Here is a 21,932-nt window from a genome sequence, read left to right on the forward strand (position 1 = left end):
TAAGGTTTTAAACGAAGGTTTGTCTTTCAAATTAGGGGTTCAAGGTTTTGAATTAAGGTTTCTAGCCAGGCTTGGTGTTTTAAACCAGGATTATGGTTTCAAAATATGGTTGGAAACCAGCATTAGAGTTTTTTAAAAAGGGTTAGGGTTTCAAACTTGGCTTTCAAACCAGAGTTTGGGTTTCAAAATAGGGTTAAAGCCAGGGTTGAGGTTTCAAAGTTATGGTTTCAAGCCTGTATTAGGGTTTAACTAGGTATGATTTTCAAGTCGGCTTGAAACCAAAGTTAATGTTTCAAAGAAGGGTTGGGTTTCCCTTATCGTCAAGGCTTTTAACGAATTAAAGGCTTTTTGATACATTTTTAAAACCCTAATCCTAATTCTAAAATTAAGTCATTTTTTAAATTCACTACATCTTTATGTGTTTTTTAAAATTGTACTGTTCATCTCATTTTAACAATAATATTCTTGATTTTACTTTCATCTCCTGTTTATGGTGCCTGCTCACTGGTGGTGCAGGATACAGCTTTCTTTTGATAACGGATGCATAAAGCCAGGTGGCGTAATCCCACTTTACACAAATATTAACATTGTTATCTGTAAAGACACAGAAACTTGTTCTTACAATGCGACTGACTCATACGACTGCATTAGCATTAATATTAGCAGTACAAGTCAGCTTCTTCTTCATTTGTTTGACTGTTTGTTGTTTCAAACAGCCCATCGTAGATCTGTCAGTTACAACGCCGCTTATTGTTTTTGTTTTGTTTTTAGCACTAGCATTCGGAGTAAGCTTCTTCCTCATGGGCTCATCTTGTTTCAATATTTGCACCTTCTTAGGTCCTAGTTCGTCACTCCTCTGTTTACATGCTAGCTCCTCCCACCAGAAATTCAATGGAGGAGCGAGGATATTAACAGAGGAGCGAGGCGGGAGGACAGAGGAATATTTGTTAGAAATGAGAAAAGCATCCCTCAAAGACATCATTTAATGGACACGCCTACTAATGACGATGTATCATGTATCACAAATGATAGAAATAATTTAGCCACCTAAATTATTATTATCACCACAAATGTCCACTTTATGCTTTATATTTTAAGTGGGATTACATTCAAGTCAAATATAATCAACACTGTTACTCTTCACAACTTTGCAGATGCAAAGACGATCGTGACTGGTCTATCCCTAGTGTGTCACCACCGCCCCCCAGCCATGATTTATGTGTTTCAAACAGCCCCTCATAGATCTGTCGGTTACATTTCTAGTGTGTCGGACATTTAGTCAACCATGACATTTCTACATTATATTTGGAACTTCCTAGGTCCTAGCGAAATTAGAGTATATAATTATAGAGTATGCTCTCCCCAATCTGGTACGATCCAGATTTAGAAATTAACAACATACCCCTTCATTTTAGCACATGGGAACAATGTGGAATTGACCACCTTCAACAGCTATTTAACAATAATATTTTTATGACAGGTAGGATAATTGAAGACTCTAAATTCTCCGTAGGCGTGAAAGTGAGTGCGAATGGTGGTTTGTTTATATGTGCCCTGCGATTGGCTGGCAACCAGTTCACGATGTACCCCGCCTCTCGCCCAAGACAGCTGGCATAGGCTGCAGCACGCCCGCAACCCTAGTGAGGATAAGCGGTACGGAAAATGGATGGATGGATTTTTATGGCACGTGATGAATTGTTCCAAGAATTTTAAATAAGAGGCGGAAACTTCCTTCAATAAAAATAATTTTGAACCAGTTTTAAAAAGAAGAATCCCAACACTTCAGAGCACCCGTCAACAGAAAACGAAACAATTTTACTAAACTGGAAAAATAAACAATCTATCAATATTAACCTTTACATGTTTTATTGTGGTGGCACGGTGGACGACTGGTTAGAGCGTCTGCCTCACAGTTCTGAGGACCGGGGTTCAATCCCCGGCCCCGCCTGTGTGGAGTTTGCAAGTTCTCCCCGTGCCTGTGTGGGTTTTCTCCTCCCACATCCAAAAAACATGCTTTAATTGGAGACTCTAAATTGCCCTTAGGTGTGACTGCGACTGTGAGTGCGAATGGTTGTTTGTTTGTATGTGCCCTGCGATTGGCTGGCAACCAGTTCAGGGTGTACCCCGCCTCCTGCCCGATGATAGCTGGGATAGGCTCCAGCACGCCTGCAACCCTGGTGAGGAGAAGCGGCTCAGAAAATGGATGGATCGATAGATGTTTTATTGTGCGGCACGGTGGTCGACTGGTTAGAGCGTCTGCCTCACAGTTCTGAGGACCGGGGTTGGGATTGCGGGGGGATCCAGGGGGCAGTCCTGGGTGTGGCGGTCATCTCTCCCCCGCCTCTCGCCCGATGATAGCTGGGATAGGCTCCAGCACTCCCGCGACCCTTGTGTGGATAAGCGGCTCAGAAAATGGATGGGTGAATGGCTGTTTTATTGTGTGGCACGGTGGACGGCAGGTTAGCACATCCGCCCCACAGTTCTGAGGCCCAGGGTTCAGATGCCGGCCCCGCCTGTGTGGAGTTTGCATGTTCTCCCCGTGCCTGCGTGGGTTTTCTCCAGGTACTCTGGTTTCCTCCCACATCCCAAAAACATGCAGGATAGGGTAATTGAAGACTCTAAGTTGGCCGTAGGTGTGAATGTGAGTGTGAATGGTTGTTAGTTTCTATGTGCCCTGCGATCGGCTGGTGACCATTTCAGGGTGTACCCCGCCTCTCGCCCGAAGATAGCTGGGGTAGGCTCCCGCACGCTCGCGACCCTACTGAGGATAAGCGGAATGGAAGATGAATGAATGAATGTTTTATCATTCCATAGCTTTTAGAAGGCACAGTACTTCTGTGTGTCCTTGCAAATGTGCTCAGCAGTTTCAAATACTCCCTTCCTTTCTCATCCTCTGCATGCACCTATTCCCATAAAGATAAGTTTGGGTGAAGCTGGACGAAGCTAATTGTGTGGGAATGTCGTGGGAATGAGAGGGGTGTATTTCTTTTCTTTTTTCTTTTCTTCTCCGCCTCTCTTACTTCTGTATGATGGTGATTTTTTTTGGCTTGCGCTTCAGTACGGTGTAACAACTTGTGACTTTTACCTTTTCCTCTCTTTGCAAAGGTTTCTTTCATTCTTTCTTGTCATAAAAACAACAAGATTGCTTCCTTACTTATTCTGTCAGTAAAAGATTTGCTAAAACAATCTTATCATAGAAAATATTGCATTATAAAAATCTTTCCCGAATGAAAAAAAATCAGTAATTACACAGATAACTGTCACCGTTCTTCAACCTGCTAAAACTAGATCTTTGATTGTTCTGCCTGGGTAGAGTGCCATCTGACAATAACAATATATTGTAAATGTACAAGTTAAGTTGTCCCTTCTGTATTCTTGTTGTTGTTGATGCTATTTCTTTTTTTCTCTTTCTCACACTTTCGACTGATTTGCATGATAAAAGGACACATGCACAGATGGGGGATCTTCTCTTCTTGACCCTGTGCTTACGGTGCCGCCGTCTGTGGGAGTGGGATTTTCTTTACTCCTTCCTGGACCTTGGGTGTTGTTGGGGGTGGGGGGTGACTAGGCGGGCCTCCCGGCGTGGGCTGGTTGTGGATTCACTCATATTCCGTGGGTGCTGGGGTGGTGCCAACTGGCATCCACCGTGGTTCCGTGTTCTGGGTGCAAGTTGGGTGGGGGGGCCCTGTTGCTCGATGGGGCCTCTTCTCTCCGGTCCAAGCGTCCGCCTCCGGTCGCCTCCTCTGCCAGGAGTTCCCTACTGACCATGGGGCCTGCTGCGGGGTTTTGTCGCTGCCTGGTCCAGGGGCTGGTCCACCTCCTGCACTCTGGAGCAGGTAGCGGACGCTGGCTGGGATTGCGGGGGGGATCCAGGGGGCAGTCCTGCGAGGCTGGGTGTGGCGGTCCTCTCTCCCTGCCTCTCGCCCGATGATAGCTGGGTTAGGCTCCAGCATGCCCGTGACCCTAGTGAAGATAAGCGGTACAGAAAATGGATGGATGGATGGCGAAAACAAAGCGGCACGGTGAACTTGTTAGCACATCTGGCTCACTGTTCTGAGGACCCAGTTTCAAATCCGGCCTCGCCGGATGTTCTCTCCGTGCCTGCGTGGGTTTTCTTCGGGTACTCCAGTTTCCTCCCACATCCCAAAAACCATGCATGGTAGATTAATTGAAGACTCTAAATTGTCCGTAGGTGTGAATGTGAGTGTGAATGGCTGTTTGCTTATATGTGCCCTGTGATTGGCTGGCGACCAGTTCAGGGTGTACCCCATCTCTCGCCCAGCATCCGCTGGAACAGGATCCAGCGCGCCCACGACCCTAATGAGGATAAGCGGTACGGAAAATAAATGGATGAGGAAAACAGAAGATTAAATACTTAATTTGAAGTTCTGCTCCCGTTCACGATCCTGCTGATCCATGCCCGTTGTCAAACATCATCATCGAGGAACTCTGGGACTTTCGCAGAAGATACATCATACGTCCCTCGATTCAAGCTGACTGTTGGCGGCTCCTCGATGCTCGATCCTCGCTCCTCTATGCGCGTTTAAAAGGCTTGAGATGCTCCTTAATATGGCGGCATGACAAAAAACATCTGGATTGCGTTTAATGTTTTGAGGACCTAGGAACGTTGCAATTAAGGGACTTGAGATGCACCCTTGCTTTGACTGTTTGTTGTTTCAAACTACGCTTTATCTGTCGACAGACAATCGTCTTTGCATCTGCAAAGTTGTGAAGAATAACAGTGTTGTTTAATATTATTATTACATTTGAATTTAATTTAATCCCACATGAAACATAAAGCATAAAGTGGACATTCGTGGCGATAGTCATTTCAGCCACACAGGAGGTTTATTTGTGCCACGTATCAATGACGTGACGTCATCTTTAGTAGACTTCCCGATGAAATGACATCATCGAGGAATGACTGTCTCAATTCCCCAAACATTCCTACCTCCACCCAGCTCACTCCTCTGTCAATATCCTCGCTCCTTGATGGAATTCCTGGTGGGAGGAGCTAGCATGTAAACAGATGACCGAGGACCTTGGAAGTTGCACTTAGAGAAATGAGATCAGTCCTTAGTCAACCATGACATTTTTTGTTTTGTTTTTAGCATTAGCATTAGCATTCTGAGTCAGCTTGTGCGTTATATGTGTGAAAGACATGTTGTAGGCTACATCTGTCGGACACACTTCTAGTGCGTCAGACAATTTGTCAAGGACAACATTGTGTTTTGTTTTTAGCATTAGCATTCAATGTCAGCTTTTTTAATTTGCTTCAGTTTCATACAACCTGCTGTGTGTGCTCTGTTGGATATATTTTTAGCGCGTTGGACATTTTGTCAACATCAGCATTGATTACTGTTGTGTTGTTTTTTAGCATTCTGAAAACTCACCCACAACTCTGTCTCCTGTCTGTACACCCATCTTTCTCATGGCGGCAGCAAACAATGCCACATCACGCCTCAGCTCACGGAAGGTGACTTTAATGATCTCCTCGCTAGCCTCAGCTGAAAGAAAAATTGTTTTTTTTGGTTTTGTTTTCTTACATGAATTATACATTTAGGGCGGCACGGTGGACAACTGGTTAGCACATCTGGCTCGCAGTTCTGCGGACTGGGGTTCAAATCTGGCCTCGTCTGTGTGGAATTTGCATGTTCTCCCCGTGCCTGCGTGGGTTTTCTCCGGGCACTCCGGTTTCCTCCCACATCCAAAAAACACGTAAGGTAGGTTAATTGAAGACTCTAAATTGCCCATAGGTGTGTATGTGAGTGCAAATGGTTGTTTGTTTATATGTGCCCTGCGATTGGCTGGCAACCAGTTCAGGATGTACCCCGTCTCTCGCCCAAAGATAGCTGGGATAGGTTCCAGCACGCCCGCGACCCTAGTGAGGATAAGCGGTACAGAAAATGAATGGATGGATGGATATACAGTTAGCCTAGCGTTTTCCAACATGAGTGGTCATTCGTATGTGATAATTTTTATATCAGTTTTGTCCGAGGTCACGGAAATTAAATGGATGCGTTTACACCAATACGACTAATAGTGGTGTGCGAAACCGCTATCTTCTGTTAGAAATAACTGGCTGCATGCTTACACAACACTGTATAAACTTTTATTTGGCCACAAAACAAGCGGACAACAACTTCGACGCTCTCTTCAACACGCACGCTGATCTGAGCCACGTGGGGGAGAGCCCAGCGCTGAACCTTCACCAACCTTATTGTTTGACTTTGTATTTTCAAATAAATTGTTAAACTTTTCATCCGGCCCAATCATTGAAGTTCTACCTCGACCAGAATAAAAGAACCGGGCAATAGAGGTTTGTACGGCCGGCAGGTTATACCCAGGCCGCGACTTTTCTTTGTTCTCTTTTCCTAACCACTAACACTTCTTAGCTCAAATAAATACTGTATTTGATAAAAGTTCAAACGGGAGAGGAACTGACACAATCACATTACACTGATATCGGTCCGATACAGGGACAGTATCGCCGATTCCAATACTTTTTCACACGCATAAATTTTACATACTGACATCAATATTTTTTAGTTCAGATAAATATTTATCAATATTTGATGAAAGCCGATATCATAAAGAAACCAAAGTATTGATCTCATTGCATTGGTATCAATCCGATAAGTACATTTCAGGACGAGTATTGCGGACAACAGTACAAACATTGCAGCAGGATGGCAGTGGTGAGTAATAGCAGCCAATGGATGGAACCATAATTAGATTAGTGCTCTACAGGGAGGGCGAGAATGGGAGCGATCTTAAGCCAGCACACACACACACACACATACACGCACGCCTATCTGTTGCAGAGCAAGGTAATGTAATAAAGGTGATGTACATCTATTGCGTTGCCGAAGCACTTTCGACATGAAGGATAAGACCACAGGACCGTCCGTACAATAAAATATTTGTTTTGAAATCACAGAAATAAAAATTAAAAAACACACACACACAAACACATATATCTGTGTGTGTATGTATGTATGTACATATACATTGGGTACGGAAAGTATTCAGACCCCCTTAAATTTTTCATTCTTTGTTATATTGCAGCCATTTGCTAAAATAATTTAAGTTCATTTTTTTTCCACATTAATGTACACACAGCACACCATATTGACAGAATTTTTTTTTTTGCAGATGTATTAAAAAAGCAAAACTGAAGTATCACACAGCTCAGTATTTAGTAGAAGCACCCTTTTGAGCTAATACAGCCATGAGTCTTTTTGGGAATGATGCAAGTTTTTCACACCTGGATTTGGAGATCATCTGCCATTCCTCCTTGCAGATCCTCTCCACTTCTGTCAGGTTGGATGGTGAATGTTGGTGGGCAGCCATTTTATGGTCTTTCCAGAGATGCTCAATTGGTTTTAAGTCAGGGCTCTGGCTGGGCCATTCAAAAACAGTCACGGAGTTGTTCTGAAGCCACTCCTTCGTTATTTTAGCTGTGTGCTTAGGGTCACTGTCTTTTTTTAAGGTGAAACTTCGGCCCAGTCTGAGGTTGTGATCACTCTGGAGAAAGGTTTTCGTCCAGGATATCCCTGTACTTGGTCGCATTCATCTTTCCTTCGATTGCAACCAGTCGTCCTGTCCCTGCAGCTGAAAAACACCCCCACAGCATGATGCTGCCACCACCATGCTTCACTGTTGGCACTGTATTGGACAGGTGATGAGCAGGGCCTGGTTTTCTCCACACATGCCACTTAGAATTAAGGCCAACAATTTCTATCTTGGTCTCATCAGACCAGAGAATCTTATTTCTCATCATCTTGGAGTCCTTCAGGTGTTTTTTAGCAAACTCCATGCGGGCTTTCATGTGTCTTACACTTGAGAGGCTTCCGTCGAGCCACTCTGCCATCAAGCCCAGACTGGTGGAGGACTGCAGTGATGGTTGACTTTCTAGAACTTTCTCCCATCATCTGACTGCATCTCTGGAGCTCAGCCACAGTGATCTTTGGGTTCTTCTTTACCTCTCTCACCAAGGCTCTTCTCACCTGATTGCTCTGTTTGGCCAGACGGCCAGCTCTATGAAGGATTTTGATCATCCCAAACGTCTTCCATGTCAGGATTATGGAGGCCACTGTGCTCTTAGGAACCTAAAGTGCAGCAGAATTTTTTTTTGTAACCTTGGCCAGATCTGTGCCTTGCCACAATTCTGTCTCTGAGCTCTTCAGGCAGTTCCATTGACCTCATGATTCTCATTTCGTCGTAAGGTCTTATATAGACAGGTGTGTGGCTTTCCGAATCAAGTCCAATCAGTATAATCAAACACAGCTGGACTCCAATGAAGGTGTTGAACCATCACGAGGATGATCAGAAGAAATGGACAGCACCCGAGTTAAATATATGAGTGTCACATCAAAGGCTCTGAATACTTATGGCTGTGTGATATTTCAGTTTTTGTTTTTAATAAATCAGCAAAAATTTCAACAATTACTTTTATTTTCTGTCAGTATGGGGTGCTGTGTGTACATTCATAAGAAAAAAAATAACTTAAATGATTTTAAACAAATGGCTGCAACATAACACTGGGGCTGTGGCACAGGAGGATCGAGTATTATTTTATATCTGTGACCTAGAAATGCATCAGTCTCATTCAATGCCTGCATTGCGCCACAGCCCCAGTAAACAACAGTGGCCAATTCTGGAACTAACAGACCTAGTCAATGACATTTTAAGTGACCATGGTCCGTTTTATCAAGGTTCCACTGTAATAACACTATATACACATAATATAATACAATACAGTACAGTGCAATATAATAATATCCATCTTAGTCATAAAATGTAACAAAATAACAATAGAAAAGTAAGAAAAGATCAAATACAGTGTTCCTTGCTATTTGCGGGGGGCCGAGCCCTGCCGTGAATAGCAAAGACCCGCAAGTAATTTACACCCCACAACAAAGTTTTAAATTTCCTATAGATGCCCCATGAAGGCAGCAAAGCACTAATTGTCTATTAGATAGGGCGTTGGCTTGTCTAAATGGAGCACCTCTCCTCACTTCAACAATGTTTTTTGGCATCAAGACGCCACAGGATTGTGAATTTGCAAGTAGCGAATCGCGAATAATCAGTGAAACATCCTCCATCCATTTTCATCCGCTTATCTGAGGTTGGGTCACGGCAGCAGTAGCTTAAGCAGGGAAGCCCAGACTTCCCTCTCCCCAGCCCCTTCGTCCAGCTGTTCCGGGGTGATCCCGAGCCATTCCCATGGCAGCCGGGAGACATAGTCTCTCCAACGAGTCCTGGGTTGTCCCCTGGGCCTCCTCCCGGTGTGACGTGCCCAGAACACTTCAACAGGGAGGCGTCCAGGGGGCATCCTAAACAGATGCCCAACCCACCTCATTTGCCTCCTCTCGATGCGGAGAACCAGCGGCTCTACTCTGAGCCCCTCCCGGATGACTGAGCTTCTCACCCCATCTCTAAGGGAAGCCCAGACACCCTGCAGAGGAAACTCATTTCGGCCACTTGTATCCACGATCTTGTTCTTTCGGTCTCGACCCACAGTTCGTGACCGAACATAGATCAACCGGTAAATTGATAGCTTTGGCTTTCGGTTCAGCTCTTTTTTCACCACAACAGACCGATACAGAGTCTGCATTACTGCAGATACTGCACCGGTCCGCCTGTCGATCTCCCGCTCCATTCTTCCCTCACTCGTGAACAAGACCCCGAGATACTTGAGCTCCACCACTTGGGGCAGGATCTCATCCCCGACCCGGAGAGGGCACTCCACCCTTTTCCAACTGAGGACCATAGCCTGAGATTTGGAGGCTCTGTTTTCATGCCAGCCGCTTCACACGCGGCTGCGAACTGCTTCAGCAAGAGTTGAAGGTCGTGGTTTGATTAACCCAATAGAACCACATCATCTGCAAAAAGCAGACATCACCAAAACGAACCCCCTCAACACCTTGGCTGCGCCTAGAAATTTTGTCCAAGAAGGTAATGAACAGAATCGGTGACTAAGGGCACCCTTGGCAGAGTCCAACTCTCACTAGAAACGTATTCGACTTATTGCCGGAAATGCAGACCAAAGTCTGAAACCGGTCGTAGAGGGACCGAACAGCCCTCAGTAGGGCTTCCGGTACCCAATATTCCTGGAGCACTCTCTACAGTACTCCTCAAGGGACACGGGCGAACGCCTTCTCCAAAACGCATGTAGACTGGTTGGGAAAACTCCCATGGACCCTCGAGGACACTTCTGAGGGTGTAGAGCTGGTCCACTGTTCCACAGCCAGGACGAAAACCACACTGCTCCTTCTGAATATAAGAATCGACTTCAAGGTCGACAATCCTATCCAGAACCCCTGAATAGACCTTACCAAGGAGGCTGAGAAGTGTGATCCCCCTATAGTTGGAACACACCCTCCGGTCTCCCTTCTTAAAAAGGGGGACCACCACCCTGGTCTGCCAATCCAGAGGCACCGTCCCCAATGCGGTGAAACACATACGGGAAATAACACAATTTTAAAATAATAAAATACAATAACTAATACAAATAAAGAAAATGTTGCTATATAGGTATTTACAATATTAGGGCATCCATTTTAACACAGTTGTTTCTAAAGAAGTGTGCCTCTCCAGTATGTGTGCGGTGTGTAGTACTTACTTGCAGAATAAAGAGCAACTTTGTCTTGCTCGGTGTGTTTGAGCAGGTTCTCTGCGTAGTTCAGGCGAGCGCCTGAAAACCACTCGGGAACATCTGAAATTCGTTTGGACACGTCCACCACCTGGAATACGAAGACACACACACAAACATGAATGTACACGCAACACACACATGGAGACACACACACACAAACACATATACAGACGTAGACGAAAGACACGCACTCATGGACACGCGAAAACACACACACACACAAGGAAGGACACACACAGATAAACACTAAAAGACACAAACAGATGGACATGCGCAGAAACACGCATACAAACGTACACACACAAACCGACACACATGGACATGCGCAGAAACACATGCATACAAATGTACACACAACACAAGGAGAGGCAGACACACATACATACAAGTTACAACACATAGATACATACATACACACAGTGAAGATTTTAAAGCAACAGTACAAAAAAAAAACACACTGTGACGAAGGTTCTCCCCTCCCCCCAACCTTGCTTGTGCACGATCATTGTTCTATCTAAATGGGGGAAGCTGGAACGGATGAGTTTTGTGCTGTTTCTGTGTGGAAGCACACACTGTCACAATATAATATACAAATTCCTCCATTTTATTTAAACTTACTCACCTCGTGGTAGGGTTTGGAGCTGACCACACCGCAGAAGCGCCACACACACGACCAGAACTCGGCGTAGCAATCCACTGACCACTGGTACAAGTCCCGGTAGTTGACTTGTGGTAAGAGACACAAACACCATGGGTCAAATGGCAAATCACCAGTGCGTAATTTACCCCTTTTTGCAATGACTGAAAAGCGGCAAAGGAAAGGTGTGGCACTTTTACACTTGCAAAGACTTTGTGAATGCTAATGCTACATGCTAATAGCTGTCATGCACATGCATGTGCCATTCACAGGCGGTGCTTCACGGGGTGGCGTGTGACATTGACGAGTCTATGTGTGAGTCTGTGGCCACCTGCTGTGGCCGACAGCTTCAGTGTGCGCGTTGCGTTTGTGCAAAAAAAATGTAAACACTAGGCTTTACACGATCAGGATTTTGGGGGCCGATCACCAATCAGCGAGTTTAAAAAAACTATAACTGATCACCGATCCGATCACAAGATGGAGCAATGTGTTTATTTAAATGACATGTTCATTTACTGTATATACTTGTGTACTTAATTGCTCCCAAAAAAATATTTACAATAAATAATGTATCTTTGTTCATCTATTTATGCCAGTGAGGCACAGTGACAGACAGAAAAAAAGAATGGTCTTCTATGAGATGGCAGGAAGTGCATACAGTAATTAATGTATCCACTTTTTGTGACATTTTTGTCTGTTGGTGTGCCGTGAGATTTTTCAATTGTAAATTATGTTCCTTGGCTCCATGAAGGTTGGAAATCACTGCTCTAGTCCGATCGTGTATTCTAATCAGTCAGGTCAAACCAACATTACAACATGACAGAAATAATGGGTGCTAACTTACTGTAATTACTTTATTGTAATTAAATTACTTCACCCACACTGAAACTTTAGAGCATGATTCGACAGAACGGCGGCATGTTTACGTGCAACCGTTAGTGCTAGCACTAGCTTGCTAGGATGCATAACGTTTTTGTTGCCTGCTTGCGAGCCGTATTGTATTAAAAGTACGGGAACATACCTCAAGCAAGCCTTAAACGAACGTCCTCTCCTGTCCTAAGCACCGGTAACCACCAACACACGTTTTTCCCCATTTAGTCCTTATAATATAGTCGGAGCGATCCACTCCTGTTGTCGTCACCACGGTAACGAGTGTATCCGGTCGCATTTGAGTTAAGATGAAGCCCAATGATCGTAAAAAACGAGATGCGTGGTATCGGAATACAAGATTTTATTACAGTAGTCTGACATAGTGAAATCGTGAATGAGCAAATTTGTCTTGTAGTCTGATCCGGGCATTACGTGTTGTCTGTCCCACACCGCCAACGTGTTTTTTTGGTTTTTTTTTACTTTATTGACCGTCAGATATTTATAGTACGACATCAAAACACACGCGACAAGGCTAACAATAAACTAGCTTTTGGATTCAAATATACTGTGCACAATGGCGACTCGGACTAAATGTATTTTGCGGAGCCGTTCAATGACGTCATCGATCGGATCGGCAAATGACGACATTAAAGCCGATCAGCCGATCCGATCAATTACGTCATCGATCGGATCGGCAAATGACGACATTAAAGCCGATCAGCATAAAATGCTAATTATCGGCCGATACAAATCAGGCCGATAATATCGGTGTAAGATCTAGCAAACACCAAAGGCATGAAAAAGGTGACCAAAAAAACAACAACAACAAAAAAAAACATTGTAAGGGGGAGGGGTCTGGGGGGAAGCCCCCGCATATCCACGTTTGGGCAGACCGTGCCAGACAAATACTACTATACATGAAAGTGGTTGTTTTTGTTCGTCTAACTGTAAACAAGAGTAGCTCGCCGTTGCCTTCACGGTAACGACGACCTTCCCAACATGGCTGCCACGTAGGCACGACAATCAGCCAGGCTGGCTTATCTAGTATTAAATTTTACCGATAGGCGACTGATTTGCATGTATGAAAATTTGAGACATTTCAAATTTACAAGCAAGCTTCAGATATGTTGCCGCTCGAGTGATGTGAAAAAACAATGGAGCCGTTAAGGTACTGCAATGGCCTGGCATGTGGGCAAGGAGAGCCACGGTCGCAGATGCACTTTTAGCCGTTTATTGAATGGAACAAACATACAAATATGAAATGAAAACGCTTCCAAGGAACTTCAGCTACTAACATCACTCACTTATTGCCTGTAGATGCCATACGATGGCGATAAACCTCTTTTTTTTTTTATTAGACAAGGCTACGGTCTTACTAAATGAAGCGCCACACTTCAACATATAGTTTCAGTTAATAACCGCAAATATAGGTTACCCAAAAACATCTGTGAATCGGCGAATGCCAAACCACAAATATGCGGGGTACATTCAATAAAGTTTTTTCGATGGGGACAGTTTGACCCAGGAACAGATTACTGTATATCCTATTGGATTTTTTTATTTATTTGTATTTATTTATTTTTTTGATAAAAGGAAGTAAATACAAACCAGCAGCCAACTTAAAGGAATGTTTGTCTTTTTTTGCGGGAGTGGAAAACCTGTTTTTTATTGACACTGGCTGGCCTTGGCGGAGGTACAAAGTGCTCACTTGTCCTGCTTCGTTCCGGCCAGTAGTCCCATAATGATGAAAGAAAAAAATAAATCCACTTTAACAACACGCACGCGCACGCACCCACACACGAACACCGAGCCAACCGAGCGACACTCACCCAGGTTGAGCCCGTGCTCGTGGTTCACCTGCCGCCTGAACTGGTCCATCCGCGTATCCCTCTTGGAGTCCGGGTACCACAGCACCTTGTTCTCCGCCTCCATGATCGTGTCGTTCTTGTCTTTGGACATGTTAGCGTCCATTCACTTCACTTCACCTCACGTCGGTCAGTCTGGCTGAAAGCTACAAGATAAGCTACCAGTCACCTAGCAGGTTTGTGCGCGTGTGCGGCTGATAGAGAAAAGTGTCCGCTCGGACTGGCGAGACGTGACACACGTACGCGGTGACGTCACGGGAAAGTGCGCATTCAAGATCACAACGTGTTTAATAAGCACCGCAGTCAAAGCTGCAACGCGAAGCCTTGTTTTATTCAGTTACACTGCGTTATTGTAAGTATATTCATCGTTTCTCGTATAATTATTAATATACATAATAGCATAACTGTTTCCAATGATTAATTACTTTTTGAACAATGCTGTTTTTTGTAACCCTGTCGAGCCAAGGCTGCCACATTTCTTACATCGTAATTACGGTGAGCCCAAAATATTCACGGGGTCGTCATTTGTGAATTCGCTAATTCGCTTTTTTTTTTTTTTTTTTTTTTTTTTTTTTTTTTTTTTACCTATCCACCTTTATTTGTTGGGAAAACAGAGCTATTTGCTGTTTTTCTGCTCTAGCCTAAGCTTTGGCACCAATCTGTGGCGTTCTGGTGTTAAGTTGTTGAAGTGAGTTGAGGAATTTCATTTAGTCTAGTGAAATTCTCAGTGTGCGAGTACCACTAGTGGTACGTGGGCTCTCTCTAGTGGTACGTGAGAAAAAAAATCACTGAATTAAATAGTAAATACAAATAAAATTTACATTTAAAACATGACATATAATCAAACATATTCGAATGAAGCATGAAGAAATATGCAGAAAAAAACTTTTTTTTAAATCCAGAACAGTACTTCTCTCGCCCACAGTCAGCTGGGATAGGCTCCAGCCCACCTGCGAGCCGACTGAGGATAGGCGGTATGGAAAATGGATGAAAGGATCATACCAATGGTAAAATATGGTGGTCAAAGACCTCACCTGAATCCTATTGACCTTAAAAAGGCGGTTCATACTTAAAAAAAAAAAAAAAAAACTCCAATGTGGCTGAATTACATCAATTCTGCAAAGTTGAGTGGGCCAAAATTCCTCCACAGCGCTGTAAGAGACTCATTGCAAGTTATCGCAAATGCTAGTTTGCAGTTGTTGCTGCTCAGGGTGGTCCAACTAGTTATTAGGTTTAGGGGGCAATCACTTTTTCACACAGGGCCATATAGGTTTGTATTTTTTTTCTCCCTTAATAATAAAAACTGTCATGGTCTGTGCCCTGCAATTCCTTTTTGGAACTTGGGTGGCGCTTTGTGCCTCACCTTTCCCTCTCTCTCTACCAAGCAATCATCACCTCCTCACCCGCGCACCTGTTACGAATCAGCACTCATCACTGCCTGTATATAAGCCTGCCAGATCCAGGAATCCAGCGCCAGAGTATTGACACTTGTGCATGGTACACAGGTCAACTTGTGGTTCATTCCTGTGTGATTGCTTGACTTCCTGCAATTGTACTGATCCTCTTATGTTCTTCTCCATCTCCAGTGTTCCTTCCGTGTCTCCTGCCTCGCTGTCCGCTCCAGCCACGCCGCCAAGCTCTTCCACCTGCCCGTGCTCCCGCTTCCTGCACGTTCCCTGCTCAGACGGATCACTATCACTCCTCGAGTGTTCTACCCCTGAGCTACCGCCTAATAAACCATTCTCATCTACTTCTTCTGCCTCCGTCTGCTTTTGGGTCCAGTCCAATATCAAACGATTACCAACCGTGACAAAAAAAAAAAATGAATTTAAAAACTGCATTTTGTGTTTACTTGTGCTGTCTTCGACTAATATTTAAATTTGTTTGATGATGGGAAATATTTAAATGTGACCAACATGCAACAAAATAAATCAGGAAGCACTTTTTCCACACCACTGTGTATAGATATGTTTGTTGTTGTATTAATTGTTGTCGGTAAATATCTTGTGTTGATGTTACCATAAATTGTTTTAAATGTTTATAAACTATTTTGTATTAATTTGTGAGTGATAACAAAACAACTTGTTTTTGTTTTTTTAATATATTGTCAAAGACATATCACTCAATATTTCCTGTTTTATTTACATAAATTTATAACATAAGACATTAAATAATTTCCATGACATTGAGCTTGTTCGTAATGAAATGAGATTTCTGATTTTGTATATTTAAATAAAAAATTTACTAAAATTGAAGTTGCTGTTAAGTACTTGTTTCTTTTGAATTTTAAACACTATTGATGAGCTTTACCTTAAGTATTATTAGTTTTAAATGTACAGTAAAATATATAATATTACAGTACAAAAGTAATAATTAAATATATATTTTTATTTTAGACATATTTTTGTTTCTCTATAGATAATCACTCTACGTCCATTTCCTATAGCTTGTTTATTATCAAGGTCTTGAACGTCTCCCCAGCGTGCACACGCACGCCAGCCAGCCCTCACGCGCACGCCGCACACCCAGCCTCTCAAGAGAGAGAGCCGGGCTGTGATTGGCCCATGGGTGTCTGGTTCCACATCAGCCGACAGATGGCTTCATGTCGGGGGGAGGAGGAGAGGTGCGGGAGGGGGAGTGTGGCGTGTTTGGTCCCAGCTCTGGTTGCCATTCGGTCATGGCTCTCCGGCGGAAGCCAATCGGAGAGCGAGGAGGGGTTGACGTTAAAGGGGTGTGCCCTATCAGGGAGCAAGGAGACAAAACCGCCTCATTGTGGTCCGCTGTATGGCAAGCCCTCATAACATTTAACCGCTAGACTTGATATGTTGCAGATATCTGAAATTCGCTTTTTCCTAGTCAATGATAAGATTTCCATAACTATGTTCTTCCTAGCCACAATTAGCATTTCAAATATCTTCCAGGTCATTTCGCCTAGGACAAATGAAGCCACTTTTCCCAGTACCTGTATGGGGTCCGTCAATAACGACGGGTCTGTGTGGATGGTATAATAATTTTGACTCACTTGACTGTTGTACGAGTCACCAGTCATAAATTTGAATTTGGAGAGATTTTATTTGGGGGGTTGGGGGGGTCAATGTTGTGACCAAATGTTTAAGATCATCACCTGGCACCGTGGGGGACCAAGGTTCAAGACTACGACCAGACCATCCACCAACATCTCCCGGACCTACGGCTGTGGTGTCCTTGAGCAAGACACTGATACCCCGAACTGCTCCCTGGGCACCTAAGCTGCCCCCTGCTCCAGTGGGTTCCACTAAAAAGTGTGTGTGTTCACTGTGATGGGTAAAATGCAGAGAACACATTTTGTGTGCATGCATGTATGTTCATGACTATAAAGGTGATTCTCTTTTTCTTCTTCATTATCTACAATTCAACTGCAGATATCTGCTACGTGGAAGACAGAAACAGCGATCCCTCACTATATCACAGTTCACTTCTCGCGGAATCAGTGCATCATGGATTTTATTTTTTTATAGGTCGTGTAGTGCAGTTACTCACCATGAACATCTCTGTTACGGTTAGCTTTACTGGCTATATGATTTTATGTGGCAGCAACGACTAACGTAAGGTCATTTTGGCTCTTTTTCTTAACAGTAGTGATGTTACGAGATGTGCACATAAACCCCTCATGCACGCTCCATTCAAAATGTTTTTTTGTTTGTTTTTTTGTTCTTTTTTTTATAACAGTTGCAGTCATCTCATAGTTTGGATACAGATTTTAAAGTTTGTATACTAGATTTTTGGAGAGTGCTTATTAGTGGTGCACTGAAATTTCAGCCACCAAAATATTTCATTCTCTGGGGGGGCTGCAATCACTCAAGCCCCCTCAACCTCAGCCACCCCATTCGTATTTACATGTCTCATATCATATTGTATTTGTGTCGATAAACGATACATGGGTGGCACGGTGACCGACTGGTTGGCGCCAGAGATGTCAAAAGTACTGTTATTCAGTACTTAAGTAAAAGTACTGATACTTTTGCAAAAAACATCCATCCATTCTCAACACCGCTTATCCTGGTTAGGGTCACAGGGCGCTGGAGCCTATCCTAGCGGACATCGGGCAAAAGGTGGACTACAGCCTGAACTGGGCGCCAGTCAGCCGCAGGGCACATATCGACACGGACCACCATTCGCACTCACATTCACACTGTCACTGAGTGAGAACTGAACCCACGCTGCCCTCACCAAAGTCAGGGGAGTGTACCGCTACATCATCAGTGACTTAGTGCAAAAACAACTGGCAAAAGTAAAAGCGTTGAAGCCACTCCCTCACTTAAGTAATAGTATACACTTACAAATGTACTTAAGTAAAAAAGTAAATTGACATTTTTCAGCGGCACGTGGATGACTGGTTAGAGCGTCAGCCTCACAGTTCTGAGGACCCGGGTTCAATCCCCAGCCCCGACTGTGTGGAGTTTGCATGTTCTCCCTGTGCCTGCGTGGGTTTTCTCCGGGCACTCCGGTTTCCTCCCACATCCCAAAAAACATGCATAAATTGGAGACTCTAAATTGCCCGTAGGCATGACTGTGAGTGCGAATGGTTGTTTGTTTCTATGTGCCCTGCGATTGGCTGGCAACCAGTTCAGGGTGTACCCTGCCTCCTGCCCGATGACAGCTGGGATAGGCTCCAGCACGCCCGTGACCCTAGTGAGGATGAGCGGCTCAGAGAATGGATGGATGGATGGACATTTTTCAATCTAATAATAAAATACATATAGTGAGATTTTTGTATCTCTCTAGGTGATTGGCATGCTTTCTCTGGGGGCAACAGTGGCAATAACAAAAATAAAAACAGAAAAGACTAGCATTTATTTGTACTATTGAAATGAAGTTATATAGAGTACAGAATCCATCCATCTATCCATTTTCTGTACCACTTATTCTCACAAGGGTCGCAGGGGAGGTGGAGCCTATCCCAGCTGACCCTGGGTGAGAGGCAGGGAACACCCTGAACTGGTCGCCAACTAATCGAAGGGCACATATTAACAAACAACCATTCGCACTCTTATTCAGACCACAGTACAACATAGTTGAAAATAAAAAGCTAGATTTGTTGAGAAAATGTATTTGCCCACTGTCAAACGGAAGGGAGGGTGGCAGATTGACTGGAACTGTAGTTGAAAATGAGAAAATTATGGCTAATTTCAGTTTTTGTTTTTGTTTTGTTTTTGTTGTGGAAAAATAAATGTATTAGTTTTCTCCGGGCACTCCAGTTTCCTCCCACATCCCCAAAACATGCGTGGTAGCTTGATTGAAGACTCTAAATTGCCCGCAGGTGTGAATGGGAGTGCGAATGGTTGTTTGTTTACATGTGCCCTGCGATTGGCTGGCGACCGGTTCAGGGTGTACCCCGCCTCCCGCCCGAAGATAGCTGGGATAGGCTCCAGCAGCCTCCGACCCTGGTGAGGATAAGCGGTACAGAAATGGATGGAAATATATTGTTAACGCTCAAACGTGACATAATTTATTGCCCGCGAGCCAGAATTCAACAAGCTAGGTTCTAAAAAGTTAAAGTGGTTCATTCATTACAGGCAAAGAGCCAAAATATATTCTTACCTAAAAAAGGTTATTCCCAGTTCAGAGTTCCCCTGTTGTGGTTGTATGACGTGTGTGCAACCATACACAACACAATGTGCAGGCATCCTTGCTGTTTTGGTTTTGCAACCGTGTCATCCGTCCACAAACATGGAATGCGCTGACACTTTGCCCCCACTGGTATAGCTACATGGAATGTGCACGCGGCTCAAAAGGGGAGTGTTGTAGATACGTCTATGCGCTTGACCCGCTTACTTCTGTTTTTTTCCGCGTTGTGCTTTTTACGTCGCGTCGTTGCTAACTTTAGAAGGTTTTAAAAGTAACGAGCCCATTATTAAAATGTAAGGAGTAGGAAGTACAGATACTTGTGTTTAAAAAGTAAGGCGTAACAGTAACATGTCGCCAGAAGAAGAAATACTCAAATAAAGCACAGATACCTGGAAAATCGACTTAAGTACAGTAACGAAGCACAAGGACTTCATTACTGTCCACCTATGGTTAGCACATCTGTCCTGGGTTCAAATCCGGCCTCCCTGTGTGGAGTTGGCATGTTCTCACCGTGCCTGCGTGGGTTTTCTCCAATTACTCCGGTTTCCTCTGACATTCCAAAAATAATAATTCCATTAATTGAAGACTCTAAATTGTCTGTAGGTGTGAATAGTTGTTTGTCTTTATTGTATGTGCCCTGCAATTGGCTGGCGACCAGTTCAAGGTGTGTGGCAAGGTACAGAGGGGTGTGCTCCTGTTAGTAGATAAATTACTAAATCCAGAAAACTGGCAGCTTCGCTTTGCTGGATTTCCCGCACTTGGATTTAGAGGAGGTTCAGCAAAATTAAGTTTTCTCATTGTTTCGCGCAAGGTCATCTTTGTTCTTTTCCGATCACTTTGTTGGGGAATCCCTTTACCACCTCGGGATTTTCTCTGGTTCTGACAAAGATGAAAATGTTCCTCAATTTCTATGCAAACAGATTTGTGCCAAAAAGAATCACACAACAACTTTTAAATCGAAAACAAAAAACAAGACTAGTGAACAAAACTTCTTGAATTGCAAACAAACAAACAAACAAACAAAAAAAGACTGATAGATATAATCTAACTCCAGCAAAAAAGGTTATTACTTGTGAAGGGAATATAGAATACTTTATATTCTAATATGTAATTCTAACTAGTTTGGAAGAGAATGTGTATTGGAGTATAGGAGTATATTGCAGGAAGGCCCCCAGCGGGGGGTATGTGGCCCCCATCAGGGGGTATTTGGAGACAGATGGCAAAGAAGAAAGGAACTGCGGGGAGCCACTATAAACATTGAATGCAGGAGACATCGGCAGGCGACGTCTGGACCCAGATCAAATAGTCATCATTTGGCCGAACAACGATGACGTCAGATTACGGACCAATCAGACGACAGCGATTCCACACCGGCCTGTTTGAAACATTGTATAAGTCTGGGGGAGAGTCAGATAGTTTTGTTCTACTACTGTATCTGCTAAGGATAAGATGGGGTAGTTACGAACCCAGAGCTCTGCAAAATGTATAGACTCCTCTGTCAGGAATAAATTGGTTGCTTTTTATACATTGTTGTGAACGACGTTCTTTCACGAAAAGGAACACGCTTGGAACCACGGAAGTTAGGAGATTTTAAAACACAGGTTCCTTCAAATGGTGACCCCGACGTGATCCTGAAGGAACAATAGATAAAAAGACAGAGGAGCGGACAGGAATTCAGTTGGACTGCAAATGTCCCCGGTGCACCGAAATAAAAAAGGTGAGCGGAAGCCTGTTTGAGTATATCACGAATTCTGCGCATTGGAAATTACGAAATTTGGGAGACTTGTGGTACAGTTGTTTTGTTGTCTATAGTTAATAAGACGTTGTGTTGTTAAAATTGCATAATTAAAGTCAGGGTAACGGAGGACCTGACGTCAGGGTAACAAGGGACCTGACAGACCAGGATCAGAGCAAATCCTGGAAGTAGGGTAACAAGGTACCTACTTGTCCCGTCGTAGACTGACTTGAAATCGGACGCGGTTTCAAATTGTAACGTTTCGGTAGACGTTGGGGATTTTGGGACCCCCAAAAACTGATTTAGAATAAGATGAGTGTGCCACCAAAACTCGGGGTTGTGAATTGGACAGTCGAGTGTCGAGGTAATGAATGGGATATGTGTCGGATTTGTGGATTGAAAGAAAAAGGCAGAAAAAGAAACAAACAGGATTAAGAAGTGTGTGGGCAAAGTGGAAAAGAAAAAGGAATGTAAGTTGTTTCACGTAACAGAGAGGTTATTCTGAAAGGAAAAAGATAAAGGAAAAGTTGGATGCTGCAGGGTGGAGAGAGAATTGAA

General features: G+C 43.8%; 1 protein-coding gene across 6 annotated transcripts in view; it reads right to left on the minus strand.

Moving 5' to 3' along the window:
* aacs (acetoacetyl-CoA synthetase) overlaps window positions 1-14,257 on the minus strand; it is a 56,557-nt gene extending 42,300 nt beyond the window's left edge. For 4 of the 6 annotated variants that reach the window (XM_061672749.1, XM_061672747.1, XM_061672751.1 and 1 more), the window contains exons 1-5: window positions 13,997-14,257; window positions 13,776-13,883; window positions 11,283-11,386; window positions 10,628-10,748; window positions 5,394-5,507 (exon numbers count right to left, since the gene is read on the minus strand). In XM_061672749.1, coding sequence (XP_061528733.1) covers window positions 5,394-5,507; window positions 10,628-10,748; window positions 11,283-11,386; window positions 13,776-13,883; window positions 13,997-14,138 — 589 coding nt within the window. In that variant the 5' untranslated portion in view covers window positions 14,139-14,257. The remainder of the gene's footprint in view (window positions 1-5,393; window positions 5,508-10,627; window positions 10,749-11,282; window positions 11,387-13,775; window positions 13,884-13,996) is intronic. The other 2 variants (XM_061672750.1, XM_061672748.1) reach the window with 1 other exon arrangement.
* Between the last annotated feature and the right edge of the window lie 7,675 nt (window positions 14,258-21,932).

The sequence above is a fragment of the Phycodurus eques genome, chromosome 3, assembly GCF_024500275.1.
Source record: "Phycodurus eques isolate BA_2022a chromosome 3, UOR_Pequ_1.1, whole genome shotgun sequence".
In the NCBI taxonomy this organism is placed as follows: domain Eukaryota; kingdom Metazoa; phylum Chordata; class Actinopteri; order Syngnathiformes; family Syngnathidae; genus Phycodurus; species Phycodurus eques.